The sequence below is a fragment of the Oncorhynchus keta genome, chromosome 21 (genome assembly GCF_023373465.1).
Source record: "Oncorhynchus keta strain PuntledgeMale-10-30-2019 chromosome 21, Oket_V2, whole genome shotgun sequence".
NCBI classification, from domain to species: domain Eukaryota; kingdom Metazoa; phylum Chordata; class Actinopteri; order Salmoniformes; family Salmonidae; genus Oncorhynchus; species Oncorhynchus keta.
The window spans coordinates 23,462,935-23,488,777 of record NC_068441.1 but is presented as its reverse complement, the minus strand read 5'-3'; the positions used below and the strand labels follow the sequence as shown (position 1 = coordinate 23,488,777).

Sequence of the window (25,843 nt, the reverse complement as noted above, 5' to 3'; positions counted from 1 at the left end):
CAGGCGTCCCTTTTCCACGGGCCCATTGTCTGGCCCAGTAAGCTGCTTTGTTTCTGCGTGGGCAGCTGGACCATCCCGCTCAGCCATTAGCCACGACACGCTAAAGAGAGCGGGATAATATAATTACAAAACAAAAGTCAGGTGGCTAGTAGTTCTGCCAGGGGGAGCCCATTTGGGGGGCTATGTGTGGAGGGGTTGGCGGGTGGCCAGCTATAATTAGATTATGAAGTTTTAAGAGCGACAAAAGAAACAATTGAATATTTTTCTCTCTCTTGCCCCAGTGTGGTTTATTTTGATTCCATCTTGGGTTCAAAAACAGAGGACATTTACTCTTCTAATTTGCAGAGTCACCTGCCCAGAAAATGTAACATGGTCTGACAAAACTGACCCGGAGAAATTCCTCACAGAGAAAATCTTTCTTGTCAAATTGATGTGAGACTGAGACTGTTTGTGGAGGTCCAAATCAGATGAATTCCTGAAAGGCGGTGTTTTTAGCATGAAGTCACTGGCCTTGTGTTCTCGCTTGGCACGGACGCTAACATACCGGGGGACAATGGGATCTAAGGCAGATCCATCTCCTCTAATACTTTCTTTAAACAGGGATGCAAGCGTGTGCTCCTGTTCCGTCGGCAGACCCAGAGTTTATCCCGTTAGTCACCCTGGATGAGTGAAAGGGTAAACTCGATCTCCCCATCCCAGCTGGAAGCAGCCTTACACACATGCAGATCCACACACCCAGCTGGGGTGGGACAGCTGATAGGAAAAGGTTTAGCTAGTGGGTACTGTTTGGAGTAGGTCAAGCAGAATAGGATCTGCTAAATCTGTTTTTGTTTCTATTCGTTTACATTTGTTTGTTGGTGAGGGGTGCAGGAGACCGCATTTGGTTTTTGTTTGGGTAAGACAGTAAGCGATTGTGTCATATACATACATGCTTTAGTGGTGGGGTGTCACCATTGTGCCGGCTCTAGGGGCGTGTAAATGCCCATTTTCAGCCCCGTTGGGCATAGTTTGAGCTTGCCCTCAGAAGTGCATAGGATTCTCATACCCTACACATGTTTTCATTGCTTGACTAACTTCTTGGTGTTGGACTATTCTTGATCATCTTGGACATGTTCTGGCAAATATGGTTGTAAAACATTACAACCTGAACTTCTTTTTGAGCTCACCTGATTTATTAGAATCTTCATTCTTTGAGAAAAAATAATCCCAATTGTACAAATAATCATGAGCAAAAATGTCCCAATATAGAATGGTATGCCACCTTTGCTTTATTACTACAAAATGTATGCACTCACTACTGTAAGCCTCTCTTGATAAGAGCGTCTGCTAAATTACTAAATTGTAAAATTACAACATCTATGTTTTGCACCTACATTTATAGTGAGACAATACATTCATACTATATTAACTTAAATTAGGATGAATTGTCCCATTGACAAAAATGTGACTCTTTTACAAATACAAGATCTGATTGAAATGCTCCTGCGTATCAGGACTAAAATTGGACATGGTTTAGTTCGATGTGGGATGGGATGACAGACTGTTGAATGCTGAGTGGCCACTGTGTGCTTCAGTTCTAGGGCGTGGCAGGGAAGGCGGAGCCGATGTACTTCTTCCCATTCCCATAGGAGGATTTATCCCAGGTGTAGGTCTGGATCACCAGTGGCTTCCCTCCCAGGCTCAGTTTACACCTGCACACAGAAAACCAGATGAAAACATAACATAAAATGGCAACAAGCACACACTCACATAATGAGTGTGACACGTGACACACGTTCCAAAATGGATGGAAGTGCAGAACAGCAATGGCGATGTATTGTGAGTGCATCATCTTTGGTAGATCATGAAAAAGGAATGAACCAATGAACACACACACAAATGGAGTACTCACTGTTTCCCTGGACGGGTGATGTAGCAGAGACTGTACACGGCCAAGTCGAACTCAGGACTGCAGCCAATGATGGAAGAACCAACCTGCTTGAAGTAGCCATCCCACATAAACTGCATCCCCAGAACATCAGGGTAGGAAGTCCACTGAGAGAGAGAGAGAGAGAGAGAGAGAGAGAGAGAGAGAGAGAGAGAGAGAGAGAGAGAGAGAGAGAGAGAGAGAGAGAGAGAGAGAGAGAGAGAGAGAGAGAGAGAGGTCTCAGTCAAATCTCAATTTTTGGAGACTTTGTGTTATGATTATGTTATGATTGCAGAGTTGTGTTGTGAATGTGATGGTTTGTTTGGTGCTTACAGGTCCATCGAAGCTGTGGCTGTAGTAGTCAATCAGACCCTGTTTCTCCAACCGGTAGAACTGGAGCCAGTTGTGGAAGCCAGATATCTTCCCACCTTTTATCTCACCTAGAATAACATACATTCACTTTATAAACACACACACATATGCTTGCACACTAACAAAACTAGATACGCACCACACTTTTACACACACACACAGACACACACACACACACACACACACACACACATACATATCATACCTGCAAAAATGTGCTCAAAGCCGCTGGAGTCCATCTTGCCAGCGTAGCGGGAGTAGAGGCCAAACCACATCATCTTCAGGTCATGGAGGAACTCCTCCTCAGAGCTGTAGCGTCCTGGGGAAGAGAGAACAGCAAACTGACACATTACACATGGAGATAGATCCAAACAGCATTCCTTACTCCAGGAGTATGGAATGTTTTGGGGATTTTCAAGTCCCTCAGTCGAGCACCTGATTCACTTTTTTTGTTCAAGCTGGGCTGAATCCAGTTTGGTACACCTTCTTTACATGGAGATGTTTGGACATCATCAGAGATAGTGAGCAATATTGAGATACAAATTTGAAGGGGTGGTATCATAGATATACTGTAACATGAACTGTAGGTGCAAGCTAGGAAGGTACTGTATGTGATGGCATATTAATGATAGACGGGCTCTTAGAGACTTGATGATGATATAAAGACTGGTTTATGTTTTCTCAGTAGGCCACAGAGTAGATGTCTACACTACCATACCCTTGGTGAAGAGGAAGGCGTAGAGCTCTCTGCCCAGCTCGGTGTTGGACATGGCCTCCTTGAGGAAGGTATCCTGCTCAGCCAGCTGCTGGGGGGTGAAGTCCTCTGTGGTGCCTGTGTTTCTCTCGTAGTTGTCCAGCAGGGCCACGAAGGCAGCATACGATGGCTTGGAGAACAGAGACGCCTCGTCCAGGAACTTGAACAACCTAATGGAAGAAAACACCCTCACACCATCACACCTCCTCCTCCATGCTTCATGGTGGGAACCACACATGCAGAGATAAACCGTTCACCTACTCTGCGTCTCACAAAGACACGGCGGTTGGAACAAAAAATGGCAAATTTGGACTCATCAGACCAAAGGACAGATTTCCACCAGTTTAGTGTCCATTGTTCATGTTTCTCGCCCAAGCAAGTCTCTTCTTATTATTGGTGTCCTTTAGTAGTGGTTTCTTTGCAGCAATTCGACCATGAAAGCCTGATTCACACAGTTTCCTCTGAACAGTTGATGTTTAGATGTGTCTGTTACTTGAACTCTGTGAAGCATTTATTTGGGCTGCAATCTGAGGTGCAAGTTAACTCTAATGAACGTATCCTCTGCAGCAGAGGTAACTTGTTCTTCCTTTCCTGTGGTGGTCATCATGAGAGCCAATTTCATCATAGCGATTGATGGTTTTTGTGACTGCACTTCAAGAAACTTTCAAAGACTGACCTTCATGTCTTAAATTAATGATAGACTGTCATTTCTCTTTGCTTATTTGAGCTGTTCTTGCCCTAATATGACTTGGTCTTTGACCAAATATGGCTATCTACTGTATACCACCCCTACCTTGTCACAACACAACTGATTGGCTCAAACGCATTAGGAAGGAAAGAAATTCCACAAATTAACTTTTAACAAGGCACACCTGTTATTTGAAATGCATTCCAGGTGACTTCCTCATGAAGCTGGTTGAGAGAATGCCAAAAGTGTGCAATGCAGTCATCAAGGCAAAGGGTGGCTACTTTGAAGAATCTCAAATATAAAATATATTTGTGTAACACTCTTTTGGTTACTACATGATTCCATATGTGTTATTTCATAATTTTGATGTCTTCACTGTTATTCTACAATGTAATAAAATAGTAAAAATAAAGAAAAACCCTTGAATGAGTAGGTGTGTCCAAACTTTTGACTGGTACTGTATATCTATACTGTAGGTCAGAGAGAGAGGAAGAGATAGAGCAGCGGGCAGAGAGTATGGGGAGGTTGGACAGTGACAGGGAAAGAAAGATGAAGATATAAGGAGGGAGAAAGAGAGAGAAAAATAATATAAGAGAGAGACAGAAGAAGGAATAATAGAACAAATAGGTGGTTGGAAATGGAGACGTAGAGAATGAAAGAGAAAAGAGAAACAAAATATAACTGTTTTTTCAGGCAAGTATCTCACGGGCGTGGGGACAGGTCGTTCTGGGAGCTGGTCTCGGAGTTGGGCACTCTGGCCTGGGAGTCAATGATCAGCTCTGATGCAGAGGGCTTGTTGGAGTCCAGAGCATACAGAGCCTCAGACATAGACTTGATCTCAGCATCAGTGATGTCACTGCCTCCATCTCCACCACCAGAGCCTAACAGACACGTGAAAGGAACACTTTATTTTAGGGACTACCACCATTGAACCTATAGAACCTATAATAGCCTACCACCCATAGAACAAACAGTATCAGAGACATGGGGAACAGTTTACATTAACAATCATTGTACTGCTGTAACATAGAGAAGTAGTGACATGGCTTTAATAATATTTTGGTGATTTAGTGCTGTTGTGGCTCATAAACAATGTTATTTTGTACACTACTGTTCAAAGGTTTGGGGTCACTTAGAAATGTCCTTGTTTTTAAAAGTAAAGTAAAATATTTTTTAAAAATGTTTGCTTTTCTTTTAAAAACAAGGACATTTCCGAGTGAACCCAATCTTTTGAACAGTAGTGTGCGTCAGGACAAATACCAAGGATATAATACTTTTGGTGTAACAGTTTGAGTGACAGTTAACTCACTTCCACAGAGGGAGGTGTAGTCGCTGCAGCAGTTGTTGTGGTCTCCACACTTGGTGTTGCAGTGGCACTTGTTCTGAGAGTTGTATTTCTCCCCACAGCGGCCCTGGCAGGACAATCCTGGAGCGGGTGCTAAGTGGACAAGTCATTATTATTATGTTTTAGCTTCAATTTACATTTTAACATTAATGTGTAAGCTAGGACTTCAACTGCAGAGTACTGTGTTTCACATAAAGAGCCTAAGGATTGTTGTGCTATGCATAAGGATTGTTGTGCTGTGCTTGATGAGCAACACCTTACATTGCACACCAATGACCTCTACTGGCCAAGCACACCAATGCATTCTCAAGCTGTAAAAAAGACTAAGGGCACCCTGATTCAAACACTGGTGGTGAGCCATCAGAAATGCCAATGACTGACTATTGTCTAATATTGAGCTACATGTAGTATGTTGATTTTTACTTAGTTCACAAAGGTTGTGTCGTGAAGACTCTTTCACATATGATACAGGAGTATCTGAATGGTGCACTGTGATTGACTTCGACCACTATGTGAATTTCACCAGGTGTTGTGGTTAATTTTCCGAGATGGAAAGAAGGGCAGCTCAAACAGATAACAGATGAATAACTAACTGTGCCTAGGTGTAGTCGACCGTGGGATATGTTTCAGGGACATGGTTTGCATGCCTCCAGATCAGAATGACACAGGCATCTCTCACCATTACAGAGGGCTTCGAAGTCACTGCAGCAGTTGTCATACTGGGAGCACTTGGAGTTGCAGTGGCACTTGTTCTGAGAGTTGTACTTCTCGTCACAGCGGCCCTGGCAGGATGTGGATCCAGCTGGAGAAAAGGAACAAAAGTGAAAAGTTCACACCCTGCTTCTGTTGACATGTAAAGACTACGCTGTGCTTCGTTTGGGCTATTTTGGTCAAGTTCATACACATTTTAACTAGGCTTTGAGACAATTAACAAATCAATAATTTCCTAGTGGATGATAAACTATTCTTACTATCTGACTTACAAGGTGGAGCGCTTAGAATGCGGTTGGAGACTAATTCTATGACACATAACTTTCAGCACAGCTTTGAAGGAGTTAACTCATAAAAAATAAACTGACAGAGAGGGTTGCTACTGTAACTGTCATTTACAGAGGCTTTCATAGTCAGACCAACAGTCTCCATGGCACTCACAGGCTGTGTTAGGGTCTGCCTTACTCTCAATGATAATATTATATTCTAACAGGTATATTACATTTAATTTCAAGTGATACTAATGAAGTTAAAAAATAATAATTATCTAGTAGATTATCCTTTGCCCCATAACACCCCGAGGAGGGCTCATACTTACTGCTGTACCCCTGAAAGAACAGGGTCACAAGCAAAATGATAAGCAGAATGATCTTCATTATGGCCCAGCAAAGATCCAATAACTAGGTGCACTGTCCCAAAGATGTATTTCCTTATATAGCAAGTTAGCAGAGCCAAACAGAAGTTCTAGCATCCATGAAAGCTCCTCCCTATAGTCAGTCTTCCAATCATCTTAAGTACAGTAATCTGGGGTTAGCATTGGCAGCTAATACATTTTGAGGATAGCATTTGTACTAGTTAGACCCAGTTTGAACATACTGTTCACAAATGTGTTTCCAATGTGTCCTCATTTGTAACCCATTTGTTACGAAAGCTTTTTGTAAAACATATGACTATGACCTATTCAGTGGTTGATGTGGAAGGACGCTAGTGATGCATCCATACAAAAGGTTTGACATGGTGCAAATATGCTGAGGTGACATGGGAATGGGAGAACTGAGTTGTTTATAACGTTCCTAAAAAAATATAGAGTGGACTTGTATTAACATGTAGGAGGGACGGAGTTAATGAATACTACAGGCACAGAGAAATTTCACACACTCACACCTGTTGAACACGTCTGGTTTTTAAAATAGCATCTTATCAGATTCTGTTGTGTTATAGAAACACCTGCCATATTTTTTGTCTGCGTTCATGCATATTGCATATTAATAAACTTCATAAATGGATTACTGTATCATGATATAAACGTCTGAACCATTTCAAATGTGGTACTATGTCCATTATGCATAATAATGCATAGACACTGACATATTGTGTGGATCTCTCACTTTCTACATATTTCTGCAAACAATGTTCTACTCCCTTTCCTGGACCTTTCCACTCCAAGTCTGAAATGGGCCAGTTATATTCGGTCGTCAGCCATCTGGTGTAGTTCACTTCCCATGGTTTCTGCAGTACAGCCTGTAGCACATCCAGAACACCTGCTGCCATTGTGCAATGTCGTAGTGGAAAACTGTTTCTGCATTCAGCTCCATAGGCACGTGCCTTACAACAGGGGTGAATGTAAGTGGGACACAGCCATATCTTGCCCTTGGAAATACTATACAATGTAATGGTTTATGTTGTGATGTTGGGGCCTGTCACTGTGTAGAATGAGCCCCACTGTATGTAAACAACTTGCACCTCATAGCAGTATAGGCCAATGTGTCAAACAGTATCTCTCAAAATAAAAAACCTATAGTACAAGTAAAAAGATATATAATAACGAAAATAATAGACCAGATTTGTACCATCAAACTGTATCCCAAAGAAGTGCTGCCCTGTGTGCTAAGTGTGATATGTATTCCAGTACATTAGATGGCGCTAAACAAAAACTATAGCGACATTTCCCAGCTCAATGAAAAATGTGTGGACAGTGAGGACTCTTCTGTCCCCATCTCTGCTGAGTTCCACGAGGCCTTGCAGGAGAGCTGGGGGGACGACAGCGGGGAGGGGCACAGCATGCTGTGGGGCAACAACCTGTCAACCGTCACCGCCATACGGATGTGCCTGGGGGACCCAGGCGCTCGGGTTACCAGAGGAGAGGCAGGCCCCGGCAAGATCTCTGACACACCCTTTTCCCCGCAGCTTCACCCGGTCTCAAAGGGCAAAGTGGGAGGACGGTGTGGAGTCCCCCTGGGTGTTGTCCACAATGCTCAAGGGGTAACGACTCCAATTCCGGTGCCGGCTCCCGTCCTTCAGGGGCCTGAAGAAAACCCTGAGGCTGGAGATCTCCTCACTCCTGGACAACGGTGCCATCTGCAGGATCGAGACATCAGAACAGCTAGGTGGGTTCTACTACACTTATTTTGTGGTCCCAAAAAAGACGGAGGGTAACAACTGGGTATTTGAAGGTACTGAGGTTCCACATGCTGTCCCCAGCCTCGTGTTGCAAGCCATGTCCAGGGACCAGTGGTTTGTGATGCTGGACCTGAGGGATGCGTACATTCATGTTCCTGTTCACCCAGCTCATTGGCAGTATCTCCAATTCGCTTTTGAAGAGACAGGTTAGGAATTCATGGTTTTTCCCTTCGGCCTCTCCTTGGCACCCCACACTTTCACAAAGTGCATGGACACTGTCCTGGCACCTCTGTCGTCCCAAGGATTGTTGATCCTCAATTACCTGGACGATTGGCTGATTTGTGCCCCGATCAGGGCCCAGGTCCTGTCAAACAGAGACATGCTCCTGACCCACATCGACGGGCTGGGCATTACTGTAAACGACAAGAAGAGTCATCTGACACCCACCCAGAGGGTGGCCTTCATTGGCACGGAACTGGACTCATGCCTGTCTGATAGAACCTTTGGGAGGAATGAAGGGTTGTGGCAGAGAAATATACTCCTCCCACCGGGGTCCATCCAGTAGCACTCAGAACCTACCGACAGAGCATGGAGCTCACCCACCCTCTTCATGGAAGTATTCGCTACCAAGAAAGCCACCTTCATAGAGAGGTGTTTCCGGGAGGCAGACTCCAACGGTTCGAAAGGCTGCTTTTCCAAAGCTGCCAAGACCACATCCAGATCCCAGCTCTCCATTGAGCGGGGCCTAGCTGGACGTAGGCGACAAACCCCCTTCATAAACCTGGAGACCAAGGGATGGCGCCCCATTGGCCTGTCCAACCACCCCACATGGCAGGCAGATATAGCGACCAAATACCCTCTGTGTAGAGGCTGCAAAGGTATTGGAGGACATACTGCACCCCACATGACTCGGGCACAACCTCAATACCAGTGCACCAAGAGCAGAACAACCGCCAGCGCAACTGATATGCTGTGGTTGCAGCTGGTGCCTTTGCGCTCTGCATGGTGTTCATTACACTCTCCTGTAGTCCTAACATGGACTATTGGTGCCGTTCAGCGGCCAAGCCCATAGACTGAGGCGGTGCGGTCTCGGATGCCACAGAGTTCCCCGGCCTGAGTCAGCAATCGCCACCAGAGCATCCAAGCCCAGAAGCCCTGGTGGCTCCGACATGGAGCACCACTGGGGGCAGTGTGCATTGTCCAGGGAGGCAAACAGGTCCCCCTGCTCCCTACTGAACTGCTGCCCCACCTTGGGATGTAGGCTCTAGTCCAAAGGTGGCGGGCCATCCCTCGACAGCATATCCGCTGCCACATTCAGGATGCCAGGAACGTGTGTTGCGCTTAGAGACGCTAGACATCCCTGAGCACAGAGAAGGAGCTCCCATGTCATAAGATGGTCGGTGGTACCTCAGTCCACCCTGTGGTGTTGTCCGTTCTCACCAGGACATGTCTTCCCTGGTGAATGACCGCAGGGCCAGAAGTACAGCTCAGAGCTCTAGTGGAGTGATGTGCCTGCCGCTCCAAAGGGGTAGCCAACAGCTGCTGGCTGACCTGCCCTTGGTCACACGAACAGCATCTCCACCCCACCTGAGAGAAAGGAGTGACAGTGCCACCTCAACAATGCCCTGAGCGGTTACCCGCACCTGGCGGTGACGGTGGTGCTTCGGGTGCAGCCGGTGGGAGTTGAACAACTGTTGAAGAGGCCGGAGATGATGCAGGCCCAGGGGAATCAGCAATGAGGCCATCGACAGCAAGCCCAGCAGGTGTGGGCAGGTCAGGTCAGATACCCCCCCTGCCGAAAGTGGTCGAGGCAAGATAAGATCGTCTGAACCCTTCTGGTGGGCAGGCGTGCTCTTATGAGTGCAAGTTGTGCAAGTTCTCCCACTTAAAAAGACGAGAGAGGCCTGTAATTTTCATCATTGGTACACTTCAACTATGACAGACAAAATGAGAAAAAAATCCAGAAAATCATATTGTATGATTTTTAATTAATTAATTTGCAAATTATGGTGGAAAATAAGCATTTGGTCACCTACAAACAAGCAAGATTTCTGGCTCTCACAGACCTGTAACTTCTTCTTTAAGAGGCTCCTCTGTCCTCCACTCGTTGCCTGTATTAATGGCACCTGTTTGAACATGTTATCAGTATAAAAGACACCTGTCCACAACCTCAAACAGTCACATTCCAAACTCCACTATGGCCAAGACCAACGAGCTGTCAAAGGACACCAGAAACAAAATTGTAGACCTGCACCCTGCTGGGAAGACTGAATCTGCAATAGGTAAGCAGCTTAGTTTGAAGAAATCAACTGTGGGAGCAATTATTAGGAAATGGAAGACATACAAGACCACTGATAATCTCCCTCGATCTGGGGCTCCACGCAAGATCTCACGCCGTGGGGTCAAAATGATCACAAGAACGGTGAGCAAAAATCCCAGAACCACACGGGGGGACCTAGTGAATGACCTGCAGAGAGCTGGGACCAAAGTAACAAAGCCTACCATCAGTAACACACTACGCAGCCAGGGACTCAAATCCTGCAGTGCCAGACGTGTCCCCCTGTTTAAGCCAGTACATGTCCAGGCCCGTCTGAAGTTTGCTAGAGAGCATTTGGATGATCCAGAAGAAGATTGGGAGAATGTCATATGGTCAGATGAAACCAAAATATAACTTTTTGTTAAAAATTCAACTCGTCGTCTTTGGAGTACAAAGAATGCTGAGTTGCATCCAAAGAACACAACACCTACTGTGACGCATGGGGGTGGAAACATCATGCTTTGGGGCTGTTTTTCTGCAAAGGGACCAGGACGACTGAACCTTGTAAAGGAAAGAATGAATGGGGCCATGTATCGTGGGATTTTGAGTGAAAACCTCCTTCCATCAGCAAGGGCATTGAAGATGAAACGTGGCTGGGTCTTTCAGCATGACAATGATCCCAAACACACCGCCCGGGCAACGAAGGAGTGGCTTCGTAAGAAGAATTTCAAGGTCCTGGAGTGGCCTAGCCAGTCTCCAGATCTCAACCCATAGAAAATCTTTGGAGGGAGTTGAAAGTCCGTGTTGCCCAGCAACAGCCCCAAAACATCACTGCTCTAGAGGAAATCTGCATGGAGAAATGGGCCAAAATACCAGCAACAGTGTGTGAAAACCATGTGAAGACTTACAGAAAACTTTTGACCTCTGTCATTGCCAACAAAGGGTATATAACAAAGTATTGAGATAAACTTTTGTTATTGACCAAGTACTTATTTTCCACCATAATTTGCAAATAAATTCATTAAAAATCATACAATGTGATTTTTAAGATTTTTTTTCTCATTTTGTCTGTCATAGTTTAAGTATACCTATGATGAAAATTACAGGCCTCTCGTCTTTTTAAGTGGGAGAACTTGCACAATTGGTGGCTGACTAAATACTTTTTTGTCCCACTGTATACCAATATATTAGTGGTCCAATATAGTGAAACATAACGAAGGTTACATTTGTAACCATGGTTATGTGTGCTATATGGATCACTCCAATCCTCTACGGTGCTCGAGGCGCCTCAAATTATGTAGAGAACGTGTGTCGCGGCCATGGGGTCTACAGTGTGTATATAGGGGCGGACCCCAGCACCGGGAGTACATCTGTAAATTCTCACCTTGGATGTATCCCTCCATCGCGGAGTGATACCAATATATTGGAGTGGTCCATATAGCTCACATAACCATGGTTACATATGTAACCCTCGTTGTAGTACCCGGCGTGGTTCAATAACATTCCGTCTTTCATAAGGAGCTTTGTTGAGCTTTGATTTGCAGCAGGTACAGTCTTTACACACAGGATGGCGCTTGTAACGCCAGGGTAGTGGGTTCAATCCCCGGGACCACCCATACGTAGAATGTATGCACACATGACTGTAAGTCGCTTTGGATAAAAGCGTCTGCTAAATGGCATATATTATTATTATTATTAATGCTGCAGAGAAAGCTCTCCTTATGAAACTATGCACAAGCACTGTTTATTAACTGCAAGAAATCATTGAAAAATGTGATAATGACATCACACAGGTAAACATGTCTTCTGTCTGTAGTCTCCCTGGCTAAGCATGGCAGGGATGGATGTCCAAACTTTGTCCTGGAGAGGTGGTGAATGTGCAAGATTTTGTTCCAGTCCAACATTAACGAAAAATGTTGTTAATAGTATGTTATGATTTAGTGCTTGGCTGGAACAAAAGCCTGCCCTGCAGGGCCTGCACATACTACATGCCTCCTGGACCAGGATTGGGCAACCCCTGACTTAAATGTAATGTATATTTAGGATAGTGTGTATGTGTAATTCCCCCTTTTTCTCCAACAAAGGCATACAGATGGTTACATGAGAAGGCCCAAAAGGAGGGGAGGAGGGCCATGGAGGGGCAGATCAGTCTGTTTGTAGGAGACAAAGCTGCTGTCATGTTGGAGGTAAGCAGATCTCATTCACTCAATGAGATCCTATCACTCATCCTCCTCAATGCTGTCTGCAAGCAATATTTAAGTTGAATGTTATGAAGTTTGATAGTCATCTTACTTTGTTTAGTTTGATAAAGGCTTTTGTGTAAACTTAAATATAGTAGTAATTCCACTGTGATCAGATGTAGCTGTATCTCAATGTCCTCCATGTCTGTGTGTGCTGTAGGTGAACTGTGAAACAGACTTTCTGCCCGTAATGAGAGGTTCCAGCAGCTGGTGAAGGATGTGGCGTTTGCCACCATGGCTCACCACCGCAGTAAAAACCAGAGTCACACTGGATACGTGAAGGTATAACACATCACCACACCACCCCCACTCAGTAGCCACATCACCCGAATATGCCTGTTGGAATATGTAAAATTGCATTTATCTTTGTTTGTTCCAGTGTCTCCTGGCAGCAGAAGACCTCTCTAAACTGAACTTGGGTGAAGGTGCTTCTCTGGCTGATCAGCTGGCTCTTACCGTAGGTGAGTGACTAATAAAAGTAGCCCAAACATTATTCAAATATGATTTTAAATGTATCAAAGAGGGTTTACTTGATTTGAACTTTGAGAGCCTCTATCTCCAGCATTATTTCTTGATTGAAAGTGTTTGGAAATGGAAGACTGCTCTGTTAGTGAAGTTGTGGTTTCCTGTAATTTCCTGCCCCGTCCCCTGTCAGGTTGTCTGGGTGAGACATGTCAGTGAAGCGGGCGGTGACGGTGGGCTGCACATCAGCTACTACATCCACAGTGGCGTGGCAGGCCAGTCTGACATGGCCATGGGCGATATGGCGCCCTCGTGGTGTTCCAGGGGGGGCAAGGACGGGGCGCAGGACACACTGGGAGGAAGCTGAGGCATCCTGTTGTGGGAGAGGCCCCCATATCCCTGGGCAGCACGGATGACCTGCCCTGTCGGGACACGGAGACACACCAGTAGGACAGTTGCCCAGTACCTGACAGAGCAGGAGGCTTGAGTTGTGGACTTTGTTTGCGTTCAGTGTTGGGAGGCGGGCAGTGATGGGGCATAGTGAAAGGGAGAGGAGAGCATCTCAAAGACCTTACATGTTTTGTTATCTGCCTTTTTTTGTTTATGAATTAGGTCACAGTGCAGACACTCAGTCGATGTCATGCAAATGCACTCAATCAATTTCAGTGTCTCATGTTTTAAGGCTGTATGTGAAGCCTAATATACACTGAGTATACCAAACATTAGGAACAGCTTATCCCCCCCAGCAATAAATATATTTGAAGCTCATTACCATGTCTGCTGTACATTTATGACGATCTTATCTCACTAATTTCTCATAAGATCATGATTCTAGCTACAGTTTGCATTTTCATACCACACGATGGCGTACATTTTCACTAATACATATGGCTCATAACAATCGTCCACATGAAAGCTTCAATGGAATTGGGAAAAACTATTTCTGTTTTTCCCCCAGCACAGCATACATACACCGATATTCATTTATTCGCTTTTAAAGAATGGTCAAGATTCCAATAAATGTATGCTATGAGCGTTTTTTGCGCTTATCTTCCTGAATGAAAGTAAATAATTCGAAGAGCCAACGCCTGCGAGATGTGATTGGCCTGTGCAGTGCATTAATTAAGAATGATGACGTCACGAGCATAGTTTTTCTTGTCAACGTTCGCCCCTGTCCGTTCACATTCGCCTGACCTCCGACCGCAGACGGGACTCCAACCAAGCCCAGAAATGGTAAATGCCTTTACTCTGTTCTGTTTGAAAGATATTTGTATGTGAAGTGTAGAATGTTAGCCTAGCCAAATGTCATTTTAAATTCGTGTAGATTAAAGCCAGTAAACTGATCCAACGAAAACATTGCATTGCTGGATTTTCAAAACATGGCTGGGCAATGTTTGCTGGCTAACGTTGCTTGTTTTCCTCATCTTCGATAATCATATTAAAGGATGTGTTCTATGTTTTCATCTTTGCCGTGCTTCTCTACCAGTCTGATTTCTCAGAAGACCAGATCATCGGTGAGTGTTGTGACAGTAAAGCTATTTGAAGGCTAGCCAGTTAGCTACCTAGCTAAATTGTTAGCTACTAGACTATCCCTTGCTTCACTGTCGTCATTCTTTGAATGTGGAATAGCTGTATTTCTTCTCTCCTGTCCTCATGTTTGTCTTGTTGTGAGAAGCAGTTTCCCTACTGACAAGTTGATTTAAAACTGGAGCCTATGGTGAGTTTGTTGATGGTCCAGGTTTTGTGTGGGCTAACCATCTTGGGAAACGTTTACATTTTTTGACAATTAGCACAGCAGACGCTCTTATGCAGAGTGACTAACAGTTGTGCGTGCATACGTTTTCGTACCATGCATGAATGGTGGAATTGTCAGACAAACAACCAGCAACGAATAGTGAAACATTTACTAAAATATTGATTCACGGGTGTCTATTGGCTCAGTCAATCCCATATAATGTGGTTAATCCCCTTGGTTGATCCCCACCACGGGTTTGATTGAATTGCCTAAACAGATTAAGGTTGTGTTGAATGGATGCCCAACTAATTTTGCACTGCGTTCTGATTTAAAAATAAATAAATGATGCATGCAGACATGAAAGGGCCATCTTTCAACATGGCATAGTTAGCTATTAGTGTTTAAAAGCCTAGATACTTGGATGAAACATTTTTTCGTTTGAGGTAACTTTTTTCAACACCAATTTTGGTATTAATCTGTTCCGTTTGTTGTGATTTGGCCTAGTTCAGCTAGCTACGTGTGCCAGAACTGTTTAAAATATGTGTATATATATTATAGAGGCAGTCAAGACACTTGTAATTTGTTCTCAGTCCGACACCGCTGACTCAGACATTGTAGAGATGGCAAAGGGAAATGACTCAACCACTTTTTGAGTTCTACGTGTTGAAGGCGTGGCCCAACTAAACCTCAGGCATACACTTTGAAATAAAGTTAGCTAAGCATAATGTATCCATTTAGCAATGATATATGTACCGATATGGCGTTACTGTACTCACCTATCGCATGTGGCTTTTCCCCTTGCTCAATGGGCTGTTTTGAGTTTTGTTCTACGGTCGATTTAATTTGCTCGTTTGACTGGTTGAAAGATTACTCGGCCAGGGTTTGCTGTCATTGCCATATATGGGTAAATGAGTGGCTGCTGTGTAGTTTTAGACGAGCGGTCTCGGAATGCGCCGCATACCAGCGATGGGAGGCAAGCACCATAACAATGGCCCGTGGAAATTACCCAGATGTCAGAAAGCGTTCCATTAGAGGCCACCGCATTTACTGTAGATAACAAATTGAATAGCTTATGTAATAACTCTTAAGAAATTATTCAGACTTTTTTCCCCCATTTTCAACCTGTTTCTACATTTACAGCCCCCCTCACACTCTAAATCCAACTCTGCTTTTTTAACACCCTTCTCCATGTCTGTCAGAGTTCAAGGAGGCCTTCCTGCTGTTTGACAGGACAGGCGATGGGAAGATCAGTTACAGCCAGTGTGGTGATGTCATGCGGGCCCTTGGCCAGAACCCTGTCAACGCTGAGGTCCTCAAGGTCCTGGGCAACCCCAAGTCAGAAGGTCAGCCATGCTTCTAGATGTTTACTGAACATTGACATTATAATCCACTGGCTGGATCAAACCTATAGAAGTACTACATGCTTCAGTAAACAAATGAATACCATTTTAGTCAGGCATAGAGTAGCTTTATTGTGTTCTGTTTGATTTAGGCATATCTTTCAACGCTTAGGGTTGGTATTTATGGGCCTGTTTACTGTTTGCCGTCAAATTCACCAAATCAGTTTGAGTTATTTGTAAGGTGTCAACTGTGATTAAGCATCCAAGGATATAACTGAAACAATGTTCTTCTGGGTATGACAACTATCCTATGGAGTGAATTTAGTTTATAATCTGCAATTGTCAAGTACCACAGAGGCATTGTCCTAACCTATCAAGAGGGTGTTACTAGTGAAACTGTTTCTCTTGTGCTTGTGCTGCCTGTCCCTTATCAGTCAAGGAACTGAGGCATTGAATGTTTGCATGCGCACTAATATTTTGATATTTAACTGATTATAGCCCTAGGCAGATTATGCAATAGTCATAAATACTTTACTCTGCATATCTTATTTGGCATAAGATCAAAATCAAAGTAAGCATACGCTGATTAAAACACCTGTTTTTCTGAGCAATCTTTCAAATTATTAGGACATGCAAACACCTTGATCGGTGTTCCAGCTGTGTATTTCCTCTGCGCATTTGCTAGCACCAGCCGACCAGTCTCCCTCTTTAGTGCAAGTGAAATGTGTTCGTAAACAACTGAATTTTATGTCTTAACTCTGAATCAAATATGCTCCCCCAAAATAACATGTTCACTGTTGTAGAATGTTTATTTTGAGTGCTGGTTTTCTGAATATTTATTGCCATCAGGTCTGATTTCAGATGTGTCTATGTAAACAGGATTATTAGGGAAATTGTTCTTCTTGCACAGGGTTCACTCTCCAAACAATCTGTGTTTTGTTCTTACATGTGTTAAACAAAACACATGCATTTCAGATACGCAGCTCATGTCAACTAGATCTGATAATGTAAAGCTGATAATCAACTTAAAGAGAAACACAAGCATTCTTCTTGGAATTTATAAGATTTGTAAATATTCTATTTTTTTCTAAATGTGCAAGAGCAGCACGTACTTTGAATTTGAAAGGCTACACATACTGGGCATGAGTACAGTATTTAGGAATGTGTATCAAATATCTCTTTTGGTTTACGTCTTCTATGACGTTGGGGGGGAGGTGCTAAGTTGACGTATGGAATTGTGTTAAGATGGTCATACTATGGATCATTTTGCTATTTGATTTTTGTATTTCAGTACCCCTTTAGGTATCCCCAAAGAAATCAAAATAAATACTATACCAGTGAAGTGTTTGGACACCTACTCATACCAGGGTTTTTCTTTATTTTTACTATATTCTAGAATTATACACTGCTCAAAAAAATAAAGGGAATGCTAACATAACACATCCTAGATCTGAATGAAATATTCTTATTAAATACTTTTTTCTTTACATAGTTGAATGTGCTGACAACAAAATCACACAAATTATCAATGGAAATCAAATTGATCAACCCATGTAGGTCTGGATTTGGAGTCTCACTCGAAAGTGGAAAACTACACTATAGGCTGATCCAACTTTGATGTAATGTCCTTAAAACAAGTCAAAATGAGGCCCAGTAGTGTGTGGCCTCCACGTGCCTATATGACCTCGCTACAATGCCTGGGCCTGCTCCTGTTGAGGTGGCGGATGGTCTCCTGAGGGATCTCCCAGACCTGGACTAAAGCATCCGCTAACTCCTGGACAGTCTGTGGTGTGGCGTTGGTGGATGGAGCGAGACATGATGTCCCAGATGTGCTCAATTGGATTCAGGTCTGGGGAACGGTCGGGCCAGTCCATAGCATCAATGCCTTCCTCTTGCAGGAACTGCTGACACACTCCAGCCACATGAGGTCTTGCATTAAGGAGGAACCGAGGGTCAACCGCACCAGCATATGGTCTCACAAGGGGTCTGAGGATCTCATCTCGGTACCAAATGGCAATTGGGCTACCTCTGGCGAGTACATGGAGGGCTGTGCGCCCCCCCCAAAGAAATGCCACCCCACACCCTGACTGACCCACTGCCAAACCGGTCATGCTGGAGGCTGTTGCAGGCAGCAGAATGTTCTCCACGGCGTCTCCAGACTGTCACGTCTGTCACATGTGCTCAGTGTGAACCTGCTTTCATCTGTGAAGAGCACAGGGCGCCAGTGGCGAATTTGCCAATCTTGGTGTTCTCTGGCAAATGCCAAAAGTCCTGCACGGTGTTGGGCTGTAAGCACAACCCCCACCTGTGGACGTCGGGCCCTCATACCACCCTCATGGAGTCTGTTTCTGACCGTTTGAGCAGACATGCACATTTGTGGCCTGCTGGAGGTCATTTTGCAGGCCTCCGGCAGTGCTCCTCCTTGCACAAAGGCGGTAACGGTCCTGCTGCTGGGTTGTTGCCCTCCTACGGCCTCCTCCGTGTCTCCTAATGTACTGGCCTGTCTCCTGGTAGCGCCTCCATGCTCTGAACACTACGCTAACAGACACGGCAAACCTTCTTGCCACAGCTCGCATTGGTGTGCCATCCTGGATGAGCTGCACTACCTGAGCCACTTGTGTGGGTTGTAGACTCCGTCTCATGCTACCACGAGTTAAAGCACCGCCAGCATTCAAAAGTGACAACATCAGCCAGGAAGCATAGGAACTGAGAAGTGGTCTGTGGTCACCACCTGCAGAATTGCCTATAATTTCCACCTGTTTATTCCATTTGCACAACAGCATGTGAAATTGATTGTCAATCAGTGTTGCTTCCTATGTGGACAGTTTGATTTCACAGAAGTGTGATTGACTTGGAGTTACATTGTGTTTAAATGTTCCCTTGTATTTACTACTGCTCAAAAAAATAAATCATTTGAAATAACACCTATGGAATCATGTAGTAACCAAAAAAGTGTTAAACAAATCAAAATATATTTGACTCTTAATGTGTTTGAGCCAATCAGTTGTGTTGTGACAAGGTAGGGGGGTATACAGAAGAGAGCCTTATTTGGTAAAAGACCAAGAACAGCTCAAGTAAGTAGATCAATTACAGTCCATTATTAATTTAAGAGATGGTCAGTCAATTCAGATAATGTCAAGAACTTTGAAAGTTTTTTCAAGTGCAGTTGCAAAAACCATCATGCGCTATGATGAAACTGGCTCTCGTGAGGACCGCTACAGGAATGGAAACCCAGAGTTGCCTCTGCTGCAGGGGATAAATTCGTTAGATTTACCAGCCTCACAAATTGAAGCCCAAATAAATGCTACAGAGTCCAGTAACATACACCTCAACATCAACTGTTCAGAGGAGACTGCGTGAATCAGGCCTCTGTGGTCGAATGGCTGCAGAGAAAGCACTACTAAAGGACACCAATAATAAGAGACTTGCTTGTGCCAAGAAATACAAGCAATGGACATTAGATCTGTGGAAAATTAGATCTGTCCTTTGGTTTGATTTCAATTTTGAGATATTTGGTTGCAACTGCCGCGTCTTTGAGACGCAGAGTAGGTGAATGGATTATCTCTGCATGTGGTTCCCATCGTGAAGCATGGAGGTGCTTTGCTGGGGAGTGCTGTCTGATTTATTTAGAATTCAAGGCATGTTTAACCAGCATGGCTACCACAGCATTTTGCAGCGATACGTCATCCCATCTGATTTGCACTTTGTCCTGTTGAAAACTAATTATAGTGGGACTATGACCCAAAACACACCTCGAGGCTGTGTAAGGGCTATTTGACAAAGGGGGGTGATGGAGTGCTGTATCAGATGACCTGACATCCACAATCACCCGGCCTCAACCCAATTGTGATGAGTTGGACTGCGGCGTGAAGGAAAGCAGCTAACAAGTGCTCAGCATATGTGGGAACTCCTAGACTGTTGAAACAGAAAAAAAAAAAAGAAAAAAAAAGCCAAGAGTGCAATGCTATCATCAAGGTAAAGGGTGGCTACTTTGAAGAATCAAAAATATATTTTGATTTGTTGAGCACCATTTTGGGTTACTACGTGACTCTGTTTTGATGTCTTCACTATTATTCGACAATGTAAAAAAGGTGTTTGGCGTGTCCAAACGTGTACTGCTTTCCTTCAGTGGAATTATGTGACACTTATGGGTGCCATAGAGGAAAACCATGTTTGAGTCTCTTCTTTCCATAGTGGTCATAATAGTTTGTAGGCCAAACCGGTCAGACGCTACAGATGTTCACGAAGACTGATTTTCGGGATGTCTCATGGGCTGACTAACACCGCTCTAGCTCTGCCACCTTTCACTACAGATGCAGGAGTGCGACATGAATTGACTTGTCCAATGCAACAACAAAGTTAACTTTATCTGAAACTGACTTTTTTTTTTTTTTTTTTTTTTTTGTCAATTGACTCTTGGGAGTAAAATACATTTCATGCCATGTTGAGTTTACACTCAGTATGCAGGTCTAGTTTTAAATGGAGCAGATGCAGTTTATTTTGTATATACTGAACAAATAATGTTGGTTTCATGAGCTGAAATAAAATATCCCAAATGTTCCAAATGAGAAATAAGCTTTTTGTGCATGTTGTGCACACATTTGTTTACATCGGAGTTTTTCCTTTGCCAAGATATGCCACACCTGTCAGCTGGATGGATGATAAAGAAGCTGTTTAAACAGGATGCTCATTACACAGGTGCACCTTGTGCTGGGTACAAAAGGCCACTTTAAAATGTGCAGTTTTGTCACATTGAGATGTCATGGAAGTTTCAAGTTGAGTGTGATTAGCATTCTGACTGCAGGATTGTCCACCAGAGAATTGAATGTTTCTTCGTCTGACAGATTTTGGCAGTAAATCAAACCGTTCTCTCACCCTCAGACCACATGTATGGTGTTGCATGGGTGTGCGGTTTACTGATATCAATGTTGTGAACAGTGCCCCATGGTGGGGTTATGGTATGGGCAATCATAAGCTACTGACAACGAACACAATTGCATCTTATTGATGGCAACTTGAAATCACAGATACCGTGAAGAGATTCTGAGTAGCGTTGTGGTGGATGAATGGCACGACAATCACCATGTTTCAGCATGATAAATCTCTGCCCCATGTCACAAGGGTCTGTACACAATTCCTGGAAGCTGAACATTTCCCAGTTCCATGGCCTGCATACTTACCAGACATGTCACCGGTTGAGCATGTTTGGGATGCTCTGGATCAATGTGTATGATCTCCAGCAACTTCACACAGCCATTGAAGTGGAATGGGACAACCACAGGCCAATCAGCAGCCTGATCAACTCTATGCAAAGGAGATGTTGCATGAGGCAAATGGTGGTAACACCAGCTACTGACTGGCTTTCTGATCCACGTCCCCTTTTTAAAATTTAAGGCATCTGTGACCAACGATATATCTGTATTCCCAGTAATGTGAAAACCATAGATGAATGAATTTATTTCAATTGACAGATTTCTGTAACTCAGTAAAATCTTAAGTCATTCATTGTATGTCGCACTTTATATTTTTGTTCAGTATGTTATTCTGTCTTCTAGCAAAGTAACAGCTAGTGAGTTTCTAGCAAAGTGTTTTTAAGTGTTTAAAAAAATATGTTTTCGTCCTTCCCCAGAGATGAACCACAAGATGCTAGACTTTGAGCAGTTCCTGCCCATGCTCCAGGCCATCGCTAAGAACAAGGACCAGGGCTCCTTTGAGGATTTTGTGGAGGGTCTGCGCGTCTTCGACAAGGAGGGCAATGGCACAGTGATGGGCGCTGAGCTGCGCCATGTCCTCACAACACTTGGTAATGCCTCACAACCCCTGATGAATATGTTTACATCTCTCCTCATGAAGAGTTCATTTTCATCCAACTGCAGTCACTGTTATTTCTTGTATTAGTCCATGGTTAATATTACAGTATATTAGCCAACAATTTCTTTCTTGTGCTTGAGAGCTCTACTTCAGCTTAACATTCCAGACAAACAGTACTGAAACCTGCCTTGTGACAATGTCGGCGACATAAATCATTGACATTCTGCTCTTGATGGTTTTACCTGAATTTTAATTTGGACCAAGAGAAAAGCTTGAACTGCATGGTCCTGATAGTTTACCTCTTTTCCTTGTCAACCTCACCTGACTGGGGAACAAAAGGTCATTATTGTCACTGAACTGATTACATTCCTGATATCACCTCTTAAACTAGTGATTCAATGCCCTACCTTATCCACATTAATCTTCATCATTTACATCCGGAACATCTGTCTTGTAAGAGGATTGAGCAACACATAAGACATGGTTTTGATGGTCTCACTTAACTGTATCAGTATGCCTCTGGGAATGTCTGCTTGGTAGTGGGGTTCAGCTCTTTTTTTTTTTTTTTTTTTTTTTTTTTTAATTGCACCGGTGTTAGGTATAGGAAAGATGAGATTCCCTTCCTATCGTGTCTTGTCTATCTGAGAATGTAAGTGTTTAATTTTTTTTGTTGCAGGTGAGAAAATGACAGAAGAGGAGGTGGAGACTCTCTTAGCGGGACACGAAGACGCCAATGGCTGCATCAATTACGAAGGTAAAGCAGCGTGGTGAACTGGATGTATGTGGGTGTAAAGGGAGAACATTGGACTTGTACAGTAGAATATATCACAATGCTTTAGGATTGACCATTTCGGTGTTGGAATAATGGAAGAATCATGTGGATAAGATGTGAATTCTAACAAAATAAAATGGCAATGGTCTTGAATGGTATGTACTCGAGTTTCATGTAAACACAAATTCCTGTGATTTTTGTGGTTATTAATAAGGATTGTGTCTGACTGGGTGGAGGTTGTGCGCATTTGATTTCAGATGTGTGGGTTTCCCCACCCCCCCCTTCACTGACCTCCCTGTTCCTCTCCCACAGTCTTTGTCCGCCACATCATGTCTGGCTGAGCAGCGGGTACGAGCAGACCCCCAAAAGCCCCCCCCTCGGTCAGCACCTACCCCAGCAGTGGGCTCTCACCTGCACTGGGAGATGTGTGTAGTGGTGAGGGGGGGCCCTCTCTTTAACCATCACTGCACAGAATGCTCCTACTCCTACTTTAAGCAAGTAGTTAACACGCAGTTTACTCTTGTTTCTGGTTGAGTGTGGGGTTCTTGCTCAAACACACAAATTCAAAAGATGGCGTCCTATTGAAGAGATGCGTAGTAAAGGCTATGATACTTATGGCGTATGTAGAGTAGGACATCTCTCTGTGCCGTGATGGTGTTGTCAGAGGCTCCTGGATTCCTGTGGTAGAGTCTGGTTTGAATTTATGGTTTGATCTGTTCTTTTTAACTTTCTCTCCTACAGAGCACTTCTCCCTCTCCTGCCCTTCCCCCTCATCTGGCTATAGTTTGCATGTAGCCTCTCTGCATGTGGCTCCTGAGTGACCCCCATGGACACTGACTCTCCAACCTGATGAGGGCAGGACACTGATGGGGGGGGGGGGTCTGTTAGACTAGAGGTGTGACTCCTCAACTCTGAATGCATAAGGGTGTGTTTGGGGGTGTAAACACAAATGAAGTGCTGTAAAATAAAGCTTTAAGGGTTCAACTATTCTAGTCTTTATACCATAGTCACTTCATACTAATAGAGAATTGCATTTCCTTGGCTGGTGACAGCTCTTCCCTCCATCCCCTCTCCCCATGGAAGCTGGTACTGTAGGTGTGCTACTTTTCTTCCACCCTTTCTGACAGATCCCTCGCTCCTCCTTTTTCCTCTGTTAGAACAGCCCAAATAAAGAGGTGGTTGCTTATCCTAACACATTTCAGGTTCTGAGGCCTGGCTGAGCAAACCCTTGGCTGTTCTGGCTCGCTAGGAGATGGATCTTCTGAGTTGCTCTATGGTTTCCCCCTCTAATCCCTTGCTCCTGCCTCTAATGTTCTCCTCTTTAATGCAGATTCTCTTCTGACTGGCATGTGGAGTCTGTGGATCAGGCTGCAGCTCCAGCAGAAAGCTGTCTCATGTTGGGGATGAACACCTAGAGAACCATGTGGGAGCAAGTCACTAAGTGGACTTACCTCTCTGATGACTTGAATTTGTCTCAATGTGATGTCTGGGCTGTGACGTCTGAGTGTTTGTCAAAATGTATATTTTTGATGGAATACACCCCCCATAATTGATTCTAGGCTATACAAGCCAATCCATCTCGAACCAAGAGTCACAGTAATGAGTCAGTATAAATTCCTATAGACAATACGGCCCTCTAAATCTATAATTGATAGGGAGAGCACTGCTGGCTGGAGGTGGAGTTTGCTCTAGACTTTTCTTCTCACACCGATGACTAATGCTGCTGATTTTGTATTTTTTTTCTCCCTCAGAACTTGTCCGGATGGTGATGAGTGGTTGAAGATTTCAAGAACACAACCGGTTAATTTTATTCCCAAATGTTTTTTCTATTATATGTAATGTCTGTCTCACCCCCATCCAAATCTTGTTTGCCCTCATTTTGTGATATTTTCTTTCGGAAGTGCCTTTTCTGTGTCTTGAGTTGAAGAGCCCCTTTTTTTTCATTTCACTTCGAAATATCATCAAGCCACAGAGGTGCATGCGATCACGCCTGGCTCGTTGACAGAATCGGCAATAACATTCCCTTCATTATTCCATACGTTCCCCATCTCCCACCCTGTCACTCAACCCGTGTCAGCCCTGTCGCCCAATAGCTGTGTTTTTATACAGAGGAGATGCATGTTCATTGGCTGAGACCAGCTGTGATGTGGATTTTACCGGGCCAATTATGGAATGGTAGATTTACTGTCTCATGTATATGTTGTATCAAATTATATTTAATAAAAATCCCCAGTTTCTGAAAACAAATGGTGTTTATCTTTTTAACACAATGGTGGTGGTATGAAGAACCATCCTTCATTTAGTTTAACAGATGTCTGGAATTTCATTACAGTAATATAAAAATGGATACTTCACTTACTAGACCATTTTAAGCCATTCTGGTTATGTCTGGGATGGTCCAGATACCTAGACATTCTGGCTACATGTTCAGGACCATTCTGGCTATTAGAATGCATGTGTTTTGAGGTGACACCATGGAACCTAGGAAGTGGTATATCCATTTGACAACTTCAGGGAACAAACCTCTGCTGGCGTTCTCTCAAAGGTAATTTGAATATTATTCAACAGGGCTATAATGTAAGGCCTACTCAGCATTGTCATAGTCTATTTTTTTTGCAGTAGTGCTATGGTAAGATGGGTATGTTTATTGCAGTGGCCTTCAATGGTATTTGCAGTACTTACACTAGCCCTTTTTATGGTAATGCAGGTATGAGTCTACAAGCTGCCCTGAGGCAGTAGGCCTTGTATGGTAAGGTGATTGCTTGGTCTCTAGTCTGCAGGGTGTCTGTTAGTACTTGGTGATGGTTCAGTGGAAAATAAACCGTAACGTTCAAGACGCAGTTGTCCCATGCATAGGGGGACCCTGTATGGAAGATGCCACTCACAGCCTGCCCCCTTGTGCAGCCTGCCCCCTTGTGCAGCCTGCCCCCTTGTGCAGCCTGCCCCCTTGTGGTGCCTGCCCCCTTGTGCAGCCTGCCCCCTTGTGCAGCCTGCCCCCTTGTGGTGCCTGCCCCCTTGTGCAGCCTGCCCCCTTGTGCAGCCTGCCCCCT

At 44.1% G+C, this 25,843-nt stretch overlaps 2 protein-coding genes and 1 pseudogene across 4 annotated transcripts; 2 read left to right on the top strand and 1 right to left on the bottom strand.

Moving 5' to 3' along the window:
* Positions 1–1,245: 1,245 nt before the first annotated feature.
* endou (endonuclease, polyU-specific) lies at positions 1,246–6,542 on the bottom strand. Its single transcript, XM_035758386.2, has 9 exons — positions 6,375–6,542; positions 5,745–5,867; positions 5,030–5,158; positions 4,427–4,601; positions 2,997–3,202; positions 2,484–2,597; positions 2,240–2,346; positions 1,892–2,034; positions 1,246–1,691 (listed from the first exon to the last, which is right to left on the bottom strand). Exons 1-9 carry the CDS (start codon positions 6,430–6,432, stop codon positions 1,577–1,579), a joined length of 1,170 nt encoding a protein of 389 aa, XP_035614279.1. The 5' UTR covers positions 6,433–6,542; the 3' UTR covers positions 1,246–1,576.
* Positions 6,543–11,667: 5,125 nt separating this feature from the next.
* On the top strand, positions 11,668–13,676 carry LOC118372465 (elongation factor Ts, mitochondrial-like; annotated as a pseudogene).
* A 553-nt stretch (positions 13,677–14,229) lies between these two features.
* LOC118372461 (myosin light polypeptide 6) lies at positions 14,230–25,040 on the top strand. 3 transcript variants are annotated; one of them, XM_035758379.2, is made up of 7 exons: positions 14,230–14,368; positions 14,622–14,649; positions 16,070–16,213; positions 21,840–22,013; positions 22,698–22,775; positions 23,106–23,141; positions 24,545–25,040. In XM_035758379.2, the coding sequence occupies exons 1-6, from the start codon at positions 14,366–14,368 to the stop codon at positions 23,132–23,134; spliced, it is 456 nt and encodes a 151-aa protein (XP_035614272.1). In that variant the 5' UTR covers positions 14,230–14,365; the 3' UTR covers positions 23,135–23,141; positions 24,545–25,040. The 3 variants fall into 3 exon arrangements, with proteins under 3 accessions (XP_035614272.1, XP_035614274.1, XP_035614271.1); XM_035758381.2 differs by having other exon boundaries at positions 23,106–23,173; XM_035758378.2 differs by lacking the exon at positions 23,106–23,141.
* The last annotated feature ends 803 nt before the right edge of the window (positions 25,041–25,843 follow it).

What these genes read in the sequence shown, in the direction of transcription:
- LOC118372461 (XM_035758378.2), top strand. An exon ending in CTCAGAAGACCAGATCATCG is followed by an intron (nt 14,650 to 16,069) that starts GTGAGTGTTGTG and finishes CATGTCTGTCAG; the next exon opens with AGTTCAAGGAGGCCTTCCTG. An exon ending in GGGCAACCCCAAGTCAGAAG is followed by an intron (nt 16,214 to 21,839) that starts GTCAGCCATGCT and finishes GTCCTTCCCCAG; the next exon opens with AGATGAACCACAAGATGCTA.
- endou (XM_035758386.2), bottom strand. Translation starts at nt 6,432, where the DNA reads ATGAAGATCATTCTGCTTATCATTTTGCTTGTGACCCTGTTCTTTCAG. An exon ending in CGCCTTCCTCTTCACCAAGG is followed by an intron (nt 2,598 to 2,996) that starts GTATGGTAGTGT and finishes TCTCTTCCCCAG; the next exon opens with GACGCTACAGCTCTGAGGAG. An exon ending in CTTTGAGCACATTTTTGCAG is followed by an intron (nt 2,347 to 2,483) that starts GTATGATATGTA and finishes ATGTTATTCTAG; the next exon opens with GTGAGATAAAAGGTGGGAAG.